We start from the raw sequence: 13550 nt of genomic DNA on the forward strand, positions 1-13550 counted from the left end.
CTTGTGTCCCCACCCTTGTGTGTGTTTAGCATCTTCTCCCCGTTGCTGGCAGGTATCTCAGGCAGAGGGCCCGGCTTCAAAAAGGCACACATCACCACGTCAGCCTGCATTCTAGGATGGATGGAGGCTGGAAAGTGTGCTTTTGTGATGTCTGTTGGGCAAAAAAGCCACACAGTTTGGTTAATAAAATACCAGTCTCTCTATTAAGCCACCCAGGGTCCTGTTTTGTTGAGATTCTTCTCTATTGCAAGTAGATTAATTGAAAAAAAAAATTATCCAATACTGCTATTGTATAAAATAGCAAAAATATTTTCTCTTCAATACTACTAAAATCATGCCTTAATTTAATTAAAACGTGTGTCTCCAGAACACATAATAGAGCTAAACTATTGTATGTTTCTAGAAAGCATGACTAATACAGATTTATAAAAATATTAGCTATTTAATTGTCCACCCAGATAATATTTGTCTAGTCAAAATATATTCCGTATAAATTATATTAATATGAGGTTTGTCAGAAAGTGCCAGACAGCAAGAAACGTTCCAGAAACAACAAGAAACTTAAGAAGATGTCATAAGGAACGTGGTGATCCAAATTAGTGAGCGGAGGCGGAGGAGGAGCTGATGTGTGAAGCCTCAGACTCCTACATCAGCGATTGCTTTAGAGTCACACTGAATAGAAGCCGGCAAGACAATAACAACATTTCGAAATGAAGCCTGCTAGGAATGCCGGGCGACTCAGTGTGTGAACAATGGCCGAAGAGCACGAGGATCTTACATTATGTGCTCGGACCCAGCCCATGCTCAAGATTGATGACTCGCGTGGGAGATGCACAACGGCCTGGGGAGGAGCAAACACACCGACGGGATGCATTTATTTTCCTTTCTGGAGCAGTGGGATCTGCAGAAGTCCCCTAAGGAGATCCTGGGGGGCATGGCTGTCACAGAGCGCATCAGCCCAGGCAAACTGTTAGAAGGACGGATGAGCGATGGTGTGAGAGTTTGTAACTCAGCTGATCACAGTGACCAAGAGGCCAGGAGCAGGCACACCGTGGGGATGGAGAGGACAGCAGCTGTGACTGGGAGGTTGCACCCGTTTGCCTGAAAGAATACCACCCAGGGACGAGGGGAAAGCAGCCACGCCAGTGTTGGGCTCGCGTGCTGTGTACAGGCTGTGAGCCTGGAGCTGTGCCACCAAGCTGTCCCCTAGAGAGAAGGCATTCTTGTCTTGGTATTCACTAGCACTCTTTCTCCTCTTTATTTTATTAAAACTTGAAGGCAGATGGCTGGAGGTCAATGAGGACAGAGCTAAGGAATCCAGACCTGAGTCACTGCAGCTCTCATGGTGGTCTGAGGGTGATGTACAACCTGGGTTTTGTGTGGGAGTTCATGTTTCCAGTTGCCGGGGCTGTGCGGAGAAGTCTGTGTAGTGAAGAGTTAAGATAGGAGATGAACAGGAAAGAGCCTTCCAAAGTGAGCAAACAGCTTATGAAAAGACACGGAGCATGCAGTCATGGTGCAGGGCAGAGCGAGCAAAGGGGCTTGCGCACCTGCTCACAAGAGGAGCCTCCTGCTGCAGTGCAGTCATGGCTACTCGAGCTACTTGGCCTCTCTGAAGCGCTTCCTTTGTCTAGAAGATGCCCTACACAATGAGGCTATGGAGGCATCCTTCCCAACAGAGAAGAGGAGAGACAGAGAGGAAGATCTTCTGTCCAATGATTCACTCCCCAAAGTGGCCACAATGGCTGGAGCTGAGCCAATCCAAAGCCAGGAGCCAGGAGCTTCTTCCAGGTCTCCCACACAGGTGCAGGGTCCCAAGGCTTTGGGCCCTCCTTGACTGCTTTCTAGGCCACAAGCAGGGAGCTGGATGGGAAGTGGGGCTGCTGGGATTAGGACCGGCACCCATACAGGATCCCAGCACATTGAATGTGAGGACTTTAGCTGCTAGGCTACCATGCCAGGCCCAATTTTGTTGAATTTTATTGCCAAGCCCAAAAAAGATGATGCTGACAGTGACTAAACTAGTTGGAATGCCGATGTGAACCCTGAATGATGGGGAAATGCCAGACTTCTCAGAGATGCAAGTGCTGGATTTAGTGACAACCTGCTGGCTCATGGCCAGAAGCAGCAAAACCAGGGAGACACATGTTTATGGTTAAAGTTGAATTTCTGTGGAAGTATTTCAGTGGTGATCCAGCGACATTAGATTGTCAGACTCAAAACTGGATAGTCATTGTCAAAGAAGCCAAGGTAACAGGAACCTAAGGGCGTGTGGGAGACAAGGCAGAAACTTCCCAGCAACGCTCTGTTTTCGAAATAGAAAATGTTTTGACAGCTTTGTGCAGATCTAACTTACCTGCTACACAATCCCTGCCCTTCAGGCACCCGACAGCCTATTCACTTACACAACATGTTCACCACCTCGGAAAGGAACTCGTATTTGTCCAGTGCCTGCACCCACTCACCCACCTGGCTACCTCTGGCCCTAAACAATAACAACCTACCTTTTAGTCTCTGTAAAGTTCCCAATGATTGGACTTCCATATAATATATGCTATTTTGTGATTGGTCAACTATTTTCAAGGACTATAAATGTTGTAGCATATGCCCATCCTTCATTCCTTTTTATAGCCGCGTTGTATTTGATTTAGTCACTATGCCACATTTGGTTTGTACATCTGTCCAAGAATGGACAGGCAGAGGCTATCATGAATCATACAGATGTAAATATTTGTGAGTGTCCTTCTGAGCAGATGAGTTTTCATTTCTTTTGGGTAGGTAGCTGTAAGTAGAATTCCTGGGATATGCAGTAACTCTATATAGTTGATTAGGGAATTTCAGACAGTTTTCAAAAGGGGCTGGACTCCTCGAACTCGCCAGCCATCTTTGAGGCTAGCAGTATAAAAATTCTGATTTCCTCACGCACCTGCCAGGTGGTTCCCACACACCTCTCAGTGACACTGCCGTACTACAGCAAGGCCTTAACAATGGGAGATCTCTCCTGAGATGTCCGATACATTCCTGAATCCGTGCAGCCTACCAACCCCCAGGAACAAGGTTTTCTCATATATGTAATGTACTTATGGTAAGGCTTGCTGTGTAAATGAAGCCCAGTACAAGACTGACAGCAGCAACCAATAATCACCTAGAACAATTACAACTTTGCACCCCGATGGATTTTCCATTTCATATTGTCACATCTCGGTTGGCCACAGGGATGTGATGGCAAAGCAGTGTAGTGGCAGGACAACTGCTCTGAGTTCTGCGTGAAGGCCTTAGTGTGGCGACTGTGCAGGAGCTTCGGTTGATTCTCCGTTGGGTCATGCTGTTGAACAGCTTGTCATGGGCTCATCACCCAAGTGTGTGTCTTCCTTGGAGAAATGTCTGTTCAGATTCTTGATCCACTTGTCAATGTCTTCAGCACAGCACTCCCCTGCTGGGGCCCAGAGTCTTTGTTCCCATTTGCTGGGAGGGTATCCGCATCCCTGCTGTTCAACAAAGGTTTTGTTAGTCCACGGAAGAAGTCTTATTAATTTTTCTGTTTCCTAAGTGAATTTTCTTTTCTTCCCCCCACTTTAGGAAGATTGCAATGGCATATTCAGAATAAATGTCAGTGTTTCCAAGAACTTAAATTTAAAATTAAGACCTGGAGAGAAAAAACCTGGTTTCTGGGTACCTCGAGTCTGGTAAGCATATCCAAAAAAAAAAAAAAAGATGAAAAATGAGACATCTGTCAATATAAGGTTTTAAATCAGAATAATGATGCAGGGAGCTGAAAGTAATTTTGCTAGATGGATTGAAATGATTTTAAGTAAGATAGGGCAAAGAAGTAGAACACAGTGGGACACAAAAGTAAAGTCAAAATTGCTTCCTGACCTATTACAATGTTACCTCAATATTTTTATAACACTTTAGAAGTATGCGTGTGAATTCAAGTGACGTTAAAAATTAGGTTCTTTAAAAAGCTCATTTTCCTATCAAATTATAATTAAACTCATTCTGAGTTTATATCATGAAGAGTGGATCTTATTTGTAATGGTTGGACAAAACCCTAAATCCTAAAGCTGTTTTGATTTGGAAGCCCATGCACCATAAAGGATCTCATGATTGACACTCTGGGGAGGCATCATCAGGAATGCGGTTAATTATGTCTAATTCTGCCTTGAAAACTCATGTTTTCCTGAAATGAGCTCTCCTGGATTTCACGTCCAAGGCGAAGTACCCAGGGCCCTCTTGCTCATCTCTTGTGTCCATGGCCGTGCACAGCATGGCTCAGTTGGCTTTGTTGATGAGCTGAGTGCTCCATCACTCATCCCTTCTGCTACCTACTTTTTCAGTTTTTCCCCCGCTTAGAATAACGTCAGCACCTGCGCTCTGTCCCACTGATGCTGCCAGCCTTCTTCACGTTCAGTGTCTTTCAGGGAACAGCATTTCACCCACCTGAGCCTGAGGACTCCCTGTCACCTGACGTGTCTCTAACTAGCATCAAGTTCCCTTTCATAAGCAATTCCACATGCTTTGTACCAAGACTTTACTGTGTTTGAATGCCAAGAACCAGAAAATGAGGTGAATTTTGGATATGTGATTGAAGCACGGACAGAAATAGAACCCATGGAGATACTATCATCCTAGGGCTACCTAGAAAAGCAGTCTGATTTATGTTAAAGTAAAACACTAAAAAACCAAATATTTATTTTTATGAGATGAAACTTCAGTTTACCTTAAGTAATTATAGCATCATATCAAGTAGGGTGTTTTGTTTGTTTTGTTTTCGCCTGAGATTTTGGTTAAAACGTCAAAGCCGAGGTCCCTAGGAGTAGAATACCTTTATGTTCCAAAAGAGAACAATCAGACCCATCCCAGCAGGGCTTCCTAGCAGATTCTTCCTCCAGCACCTCGCTCTAGTATATGTGGGAAAATGCTCCTTTCTAAAACAGTGTCCCAGAGGTAACTGAAGGGAGGCCTAGAGAGTGTGTGCCTGCACCGCCCCTTGCCCAAGCACAGAGGGTAAGGATGCCTCCTCGCCAGGCACTTGTGGTTTCTTACTGCCAAGGCAGGAGCAGGCCATGCTGCTCTGGACCAGCTGCAGGACAGGGCACCTGGTGACACTGGAGGGTGGTGTAGCCATTCCCAGGGCTGCCCATGTGAAGTGCCTTGAGTGGAGCTGTGCTACCAAGGGCTGCTTGCAGCAGACAGGACACCGCCACAGGAGGAGTCTGTGTGTGTGTTTCCAGAGGCAGAGCTGAAAATTGTTCAGGAACGGCATGCTCACTGCAGGTGTGCTGCAGTGGGGTACTCTGTGCTGGGCAGTGTTCTGAAATTGCTAGAAAATCTGAACTGGAGGAATGCCAAAAGATCAGGTGACAGCTGCCATCCAGAGGCTGGTTTATTCTTTACTCTTCCCAAGAGGCAATTGACCATGAAGGACCCCCACAAGGAAGACCAAGATTGGTCCCAAACCAGAGGGAGAGAACTGTGGGGAAGCTGGGAAAGCCTGGATTGTGGTTTCCCTGGGATAAGAACAGTGCGTTGGGGCATAGGAGGGCAGGTGGACTTGGGCTGCCTAGCTTGAACAGTTCCCACTGGCTCAGGGACATAGCAGCCCTCCTGAGTTGTCTGGTACTTGGTCATAGAGAGCACAGGACAGATGGAGAGTGGCCATGCCTGTAAAAGCCTCATAATAGTAATATTTGGGGCTGTGCATTCTGGTCGGTTGTAATGGAAAACACGTCCCCCAGCCAAGGGGCTCCTGCCAGAGATGGCTGCACAGGTGTATCATCAGGAATGGAGCACAATATGTTAGCATGTATACTTGGGACAGATGTTACAGAGCTAGAAATATGGTAAATACAGGGAGTATCTCATAGGGACACACAGATGCACCTGATGGCTGCTGTGACAATGGTACCCCTGGCCAGAGTCCAGCAGCATGATACATGCACTTCAACTCTGTCTCTTTAGCTCCACCCCTATCATGTCATCGTGGTTTGCAGAGGAGGAAGAGGAAGAGCCAGGCTGACACTTTTCCCTCTGAGTCCCAACCCCACGGGCCACAGAACAGGCCTGAGGGGCTGAGGAGGGCTCTTGTACAGGGTAGACAACCAAGATGTGCTGCAAAGTGGAGCTGGCTTGTTCTGAGTCTGGCCTTGAGTTGGAGCCTTGGGACTACCCCTACGATGTCGGGAAGGAGCCAGGAGCGCTCTGGAAGGCAACGCCATGGAAGAGCGTGCCTGGCCCCAGGTATACTGAAGCCAGAGAAATGCCATTTTCAAAATCAAAGCTAATTTAAATGTGATATTTTATGGAAGTTATCATGAGGGATTTCAAGGTCAGCAACATTTTAAAAAACATAAGTGAGCAGACAGGACTTTGTGGACATCATGTTTCTCCCAGGATTAGTTGTAGTGAAATAAAAATCTTCAGTCTAAAAAAATGTCCATGGTAACAATGGACAGTTTTACATTTTCCTTCTTTAATAAGCTAATGATACAAAATAACTTTAATCTTATATTGGTTTAATTTTGATTAAGAAAACAGCTACACGCAGCTAATATCTGGTGGGAATGTGCCTTAGAGGAAAGCTTTGGTGATTATAATTAGAATATCAGGAGATGATCTAGTTTCTATATTCATTCATTTCCTTCTGAATCACTCAGATTGATGAGGTAAACAACCCTCTGTAACATGATTAAACATATCATATCTTATAAATACTGGGGCTTGTATTTCAAGCAGACGTCTAGGATATAGGAAATTGGCCTGCAGGACACAAACTCCACAGAGGCCGATGTTTCCTCTCCCAATAAACACGCTGAGTGTTTGCCAGGCCCCAGGGGTTATGCCAGCACTGTGGCACAGTTTGCATGAGCCTTTGGCCCCTGTCCGCTTGGAGCCTAAAGTCTAGTGAAATATAAAAAATAAAACAACACACAAAGAATTTGACACAACACAGATAAGCCTCTATACGGACCAGCAGAGGTGGTAGTCAAATAACCGTGCCTCCCAATTCAAGGAAGTAAACTGTGTGAAGTGACAACAGTGAGATATGTCTGGGATTTGTTGACGTCATCTGTGATCACAGATAAGGGCTCAAAACTTTTGCTGCTATGAGCAAAGCATGAATAAGCATCATATATGATTAAAACAGGAAGAACACTTTTTAAAATGTGCAGCGTGCTTTCGGCCTTTTAGATCTAAAAAACGCATTTTCATTTCGCTGGGTTTTGCCTAGAAGTATATTTTCAAAACACTGTAGCTTCTAACAGACAAGGGATATGAAAGCAGGTTGTGTTGCTCCAAATGCAGCTAGCAAAGCACTTTTACATAATGAAAGTGGATGAGCAAGGAAGTCCAGCATCGGCTATGAAATCTGCTTCACTTGGCTTAAAGAGATCCGGATTCAGGCAAGCTGTGCTATCTGTAGAATCTTGAGATTTCTGTCTATAGCAAAATACCTGAGGCTTAACCGAAATGTCCCCAGGAGACAAGTTGGCAAAATCGAAAAGGATATATATTTGGACCTTCCTTTAAAAATATATATCAAAATTTCAATATATGAACTTCGAGTAGGGATGTTGCACTATATAAGAAAACAGCTCCACCCCAGCTGGCCATAAACCCTTGGGAGTTTTAGTTCTGTGTTTTTTCTCTTACCAGATCCGTGTCGATTTAGTATTTTTTAAATCCGTAACTTGCATCTCCTAATGGGCTGCGGAGTTTCAAAAGCATTAACAAGCTCCCTCAACCCGTCCTGCACATTTCCATGAGGGCTAAGTCAGTTCAGACAGCTGCGATGGGTCTACTCCAGCCGGCAGTCCAGAGCTCAGGTCTTCATCAGATTCAGCAAGTGCAGTGAGAGGCCACGAGTTTTCAGTGCAGAGTTGAAGAAATCGTCTGACTGCTTAAAATATCCTTGAGTAAGGAAGAATAAAAAGTGGGGGAACTCTGAAAGTTTTTTCTCTCAATCACACAAATGTTGGCCAACACCCATAACAAAAAAGGAGGCAGTAGACAGACTGACGTCCTTAAGTGGGAAGAAAATGTGTAACCCTGGCAGAGAAACAAAAAGGGAGATGCACAGAGGGAGAAGTGGCACCCGAGTGTGTCAGCAGTCAGCTGTGGAGACAGGCACATGCCACACACTGGTGCTCACAGGAAGGCTCTGTGGGCACTGTGAGTTAGTGAAAGGCAAAAACCCAGCTGGGAGAGCAAGCATCCCGCGCCATCTCAGCGACCTCCAAACGCACTACCGACCTACAGGATCAACTCCTTAGACATGGCCAAAGTCTGCTTCTCCTGTATCTTCTACACTAAGGCAGGAGATGCAGTTTAAAGCTATTCCTAAAACCCAGTGTTCCTTGTGCAAACATCTAACATGAACTTCCCATCCTCTACACAAGGAGAACGTGGTGCATCACGGCAGAGCCTGTAACACAGGAACTAGAGTTGTTTAGCATTTTGTATTAAACAAAGACCACTCTGTGGTTCCATAAGAGCACTCTTAATCAACTGCACCACATCAGGGCGTACTTGGGGTGTCCACCATCCCGCAGGAAACATCCCCACTGTACCCGCAACCGGAAAGAGCTGTCACTATTGGCCTTTGGGTCCGTCTCATTGGCATTTCACAGAATGTTCTTTCTGCATCGCAGGGCGAATCCTCGGAACTTTAATTTTGACAACGTGGGGAATGCTATGCTGGCCTTGTTTGAAGTCCTCTCCTTGAAAGGCTGGGTGGAAGTGAGAGATGTTATTATTCATCGTGTAGGGCCGGTAAGCAAGCCATGGCATCTTCTGAAAGCTTCCAGAGCAGCTTTCTGTGGCTTTGATGAATAACCCTGTGTCTCCTTTATGCAGATCCATGGAATCTATATTCATGTTTTTGTATTCCTGGGTTGTATGATTGGACTGACCCTTTTTGTTGGAGTCGTTATTGCTAATTTCAATGAAAACAAGGTAAGAATCTTCCGTCTGAACGCTGCCACTCTCAGCACCCTCCCCTCCCCAGCCACCCACTCACGGCATGGTCACGTTCAAGTCTAATGTGACTGATATAAATAATCTCTGTAACTATCTTACAAGCCGCCTCCTTGCTGCCTTTCGGCCACTTTACTGAAGAGTGCGAATCTCCTGGCTAAACTTACCATTTTGGTAACAGTGTCATTAATCCACGGACAGCTGGGAGGGGCATCTCCTGTTGTTCAGGTTGAAAGGCTGGGAGGCAAGTTATTAAAGTACAGTAGATGAAAGGGAGTCACTGATCGCAGGTGATACCACTCACAAAATGGGAATGGTAAGCTTCTCTGTAACTCAGTGGGGGAACTCAAAATTCTGGTGGGGTGCAAGGTGCAGCATAATTACAAAATTCCAATTCATGGCATAAAAAGACTTTCTAATTTTATACAAAGTTTACATCTTTCGTGAGGTTGGAAAGTGCACAGAGCTTGGAACAGCCCTGATGTTTGACACAAGGACTCACAAATGAGAAAACAGCAATGGGGTTTCCTATCAAAACATAGTTCAAGGGGCCCGGCACGATAGCCTAGTGGCTAAAGTCCTTGCCTAGCATGCACCAGGATCCCATATGGGCACTGGTTCTTGTCCCAGCAGCCCCACTTCCTATCCAGCTCCCTGCTTGTGGCCTGGGAAGGCAATCAAGGATGGCTTGGGACCCTGTACCCACGTGGGAGATCAGGAAGAGAATCCTGTGTTCTGGCTTCAGATTGGTTTAGGAAAAAATAAACAGTTCAGGGAAGAACATTGTATTATACTGTTCTTTGGAGAGCTGGCTTGGGCTTCTGGACCCAGCTAACGGGGCATCGATGGCCCAAGGCTCAGACTTTTGGAGTCATGATAACTGAAAGGCTTCTATTCTTTGAGCACTTACTACGGACCGAGGTTTGACCATTACTAATCTCAGTCTCACAACTCCAAATGTGTGGTTGAAGAAGAAGCAGTCACATTATCAGTTTTTAACGAGCAGAAATTGGTACCCAAATTCAGAAGTGGTGCCTAGAATGCAGGGTCTAGGAGTCTCCCAAGGTGACTGGATAAAGATGGCAGCCCTTATTCTGTGTTTTCTAAAAGCTGGACTTGCCCACAAAGCCCCATGCTGTCCCAAGTCATCCAGGGTCACACTGACTCCTGCCCCAAAGCCCCATGCTGTCCCAAGTCATCCAGGGTCACACCGACTCCTGCCCCCAAAGCCCCATGCTGTCCCAAGTCATCCAGGGTCACACCGACTCCTGCCCCCAAAGCCCCATGCTGTCCCAAGTCATCCAGGGCCTCACTGATTCCTATGCATTCACATCGGAGCTGTCCGGTTTTCACACATGGAGCTCTAACATTCACTATGCACAGGCTCAGTGTGTGTGGGAGCATGAGCTCAGTCAGTGGGTCCTTTGATTATGCCTTAGTGTAGCATTTCACTGCGGCTTTCAGAGGGTACAGTTTAACAGCCCACACACAATTTAGGCTCCAAGACTACTCCAGCCTACAGACATAGGGATGCCTAAAGTTAAAAAGATCCGTAGTGATCATGTCACCTAGACTGTATGTGAGGTTTGGTTTTGTTTCTTTTCTTTTTTTTTGGACATCCCACAGTGTGTTCAGTGTAACACCAGGCAGAAAGGGGAAAGTGGATCTTTCTACATGCCCTTGACCTGTGCCTTATGGGGAAGCCAGCGGCGATTCTGGAATGTGAGCAGAAATGAGAGAGCCAGTGAACCAGTGTGCTTAGGTACCACTTGTTCAGAACTCATCCACAGCATGAACGTGTGCCCATGTCAGGAGGTTTGAGACCCGTGGCTGCTTACAGCTCAGCAGCATGAATGTAGCAACACGAAATGTTTAATACTTGAAAACAAGTACACAAGGAGCTTGAACACAGAACTTAGACTTAAAATGTGCAGAACACCAGTGAGGTCCACTTCCATTACTGTCTCTTCTGCAGGAGACAGCAAGCAAGGGGTTGTTAGCAGTGCCAAGTTGGTCAGCTCAAATGGGTGTAGGGACAAAAAGCATTGTGAGAATTCTTCTTCCAGACACCACATGCTCAATTAATTAGTTGGACACAGACATTCTAAATTGAATTAACCTTTTAGAAAAAATTTGTTCTTTCCTGCAAACTTATTTTTATCAGAAAGTCAGATTTACAGAGAGAAGGAGAAACAGAGAGAAAGATCTTCCATACACTGGTTCACTCTCCAAGTGGCCTCAATGGCTAGAGCTGAGCCAATCCAAAGCCAGGAGCTTCTTCAGGGTCTCCCATGGGGGTGCAGTGTCCCAAGGCTTTAGGTCATCCTCTACTGCGTTCCAAGGCCACAAGTAAGGAGCTGGAAGGGAAGTAGAACAGCACGAATGCGAACCTATGTCCATATGAGATCCTGGTACATGCAAGGCAGGGATTTAGCCACCAGGCTACCATGCCAGGCCCTTTCCTGCAGACTTTTACATGAGCTGTTAGGCAAGAGTCTGTTCGTTTATTCTGCAGCCACTCAAAAGGCTATTCTACCTGCTACGTAGAAGACACTGGTCTTGGCGTTTCGGATGTACCATGCTAAACTACACTGGGCACACAGAGTTCTGTCCTCTGGGAGCAGGTGTGTTAATACCCGTAACCAAGAGGTGAAAATTTACTTCTCATTGAAAATAGAGATAGATGTGGGGAATGAGAAAAGCTGTAGGAGGAGAAAAGCTTGCAGGATTCAGAGTTGTCCAACATAGGTCTGTCTCAGAAAAAAGAAGCCTTTTTACAAAGTTGCAAATGAGTATCAGCAATTTATTATTATTATTAATTATTAATATTGTTGTTGTTTTCTTGGTGGCCCCATGATAAGACCATGCATTAAAGTAATATGCTTAATTTGAAACTTGAAGAAAGCATCATATATTGATAAGACATCCATGTTTGTTATTATTTTGAATCCTTCTAGAGTTCAATTTCTGAAATATTGTATTTGACAAAGGCATAGCATTAATGTTTGTGGCAGCCAAAGAGTAGGCCTTTGTTTCTTAGTGAAAAAAAGTAGCTTGCCAACATAATATCAGAAGCAACTAATTTAAAACATGTTATTGTTAGGAATGAAAGCTATAATTCAGAAGCCCATGAACAGAAAGATGGAGCATCTGCAACTTAAAATGTTTGAAGCAAGAGTTAACCAAGTTGTAAAATTCACCTACAAAATCCAAAATCATAGTGAAAAGTACTAAGATATTTCTCTAACAAGTTCATAAGACACACAATAAAAAAGAATATGTAAAATCTGATCCAATAAAATGGTTATCTTATGAGCATAAAAAATAACACCGAACCCAGTTATTTGGGAACATGTGTCGTTTTCAAGTGCAAAATGTTCTCTCCTAGATGTCATCCAGCAACACTGCCCACGAGTGATGGCGTGCAGGCCATGGTCCCTTGTTATAATCAAAAGAAATCAAACCTCATTGTCTGAAAATACTCAGACAGTATTCTAATTTTTAAGTCAAAAAAATTCACAAAACCATAAATTACTTAGAGAAAAATCATTTAAAAATTTCACATGTAAAATTGAGAAAGTCCAAATTAAAGTATGATATTGGCAAGGATAAAAGGAAATAGGCTTGTTTTTTTGCTGGGAGAGTTTTTTGGCTCCTTCCCCTTGGCTGGCAGGTGGCACTATCTGGTAAATGTAAAGTTGCTTAGATGCCGAGGACCCCGCAGCCCTTCCCCCAGAGCCTTCCGATGGAGAGACACTCAGAGATGCTCACCAGTAGACAGTCTCTTGTACCAGGCCAAGTCACGAAGCTGAAATTAAGGACTTCTGATACATTTCTACAGAGGACTTCTCTGTGAGCAGTTACCAGATTAGATCCAGTCATCTGGGTGCATGAAAAACATCACTCAGTAAAGATGAACTGCATCAGTGAACACATCATGGATGCCATTTATACATATCATACAAATTCAAAGTCAATCCATTCTGCTAGATTTGTCCATTCCTAAGTGTAAAGATTAGGAGGCCGGCAAGGGGATGCCCTCTTAAGAACAGCCCTTAACTCAGAGTAGATGTGAGGGTGAATTTTGTTTTCCAGTTTCTTGAATTATACTTCTGCCTTTATGATAAAGTAAAACCCAACGTAGGGCAATATGACTTAGGTGCATTTTAATCAAGTAGTGTCATACAGACAGTTCCCATCCCACTTACCCCGTTATCACAGTACTGATGTCCTGAAGTGGAAAAATCCTAAGACTCACACCTATTAAAAATAGTTCTATGATTGTATATATTAAGTATTTTAAAGGTGACAAGGTGAACTGGAAAAGGCATCAACCAGTTCTAATTTTGCTGCAATGACGTGACACTAAAGCACTGATGACTGGCCTCCCCTTTCCCAAAGGCAATCACACAGATTGTCATGCTTCCTTCAGGACACAGCCAGAAGGCTACCGACTCCTTCCTGAAACACTTCGTTACCACTTGCTTAGTGAGTTCCCTTAAGATGGGGCATTGCAAATTCCCACTGTGTTTCCGTAGCCTTCATGGTATTTGAAGAAGACCTTTCTTGTAAGC

General features: G+C 44.7%; 1 protein-coding gene across 1 annotated transcript in view; it reads left to right on the plus strand.

The window, feature by feature from the left end:
• NALCN (sodium leak channel, non-selective) overlaps positions 1–13550 on the plus strand; it is a 287262-nt gene that overhangs the window by 252539 nt on the left and 21173 nt on the right. Inside the window, exons 28-30 of the mRNA XM_040991012.1 lie at positions 3580–3686; positions 8652–8772; positions 8857–8955. Coding sequence (XP_040846946.1) covers positions 3580–3686; positions 8652–8772; positions 8857–8955 — 327 coding nt within the window. The remainder of the gene's footprint in view (positions 1–3579; positions 3687–8651; positions 8773–8856; positions 8956–13550) is intronic.

Source organism: Ochotona curzoniae, unplaced genomic scaffold (assembly GCF_017591425.1).
Source record: "Ochotona curzoniae isolate NIBS_2020 unplaced genomic scaffold, NIBS_Ocur_1.0 contig_64, whole genome shotgun sequence".
In the NCBI taxonomy this organism is placed as follows: domain Eukaryota; kingdom Metazoa; phylum Chordata; class Mammalia; order Lagomorpha; family Ochotonidae; genus Ochotona; species Ochotona curzoniae.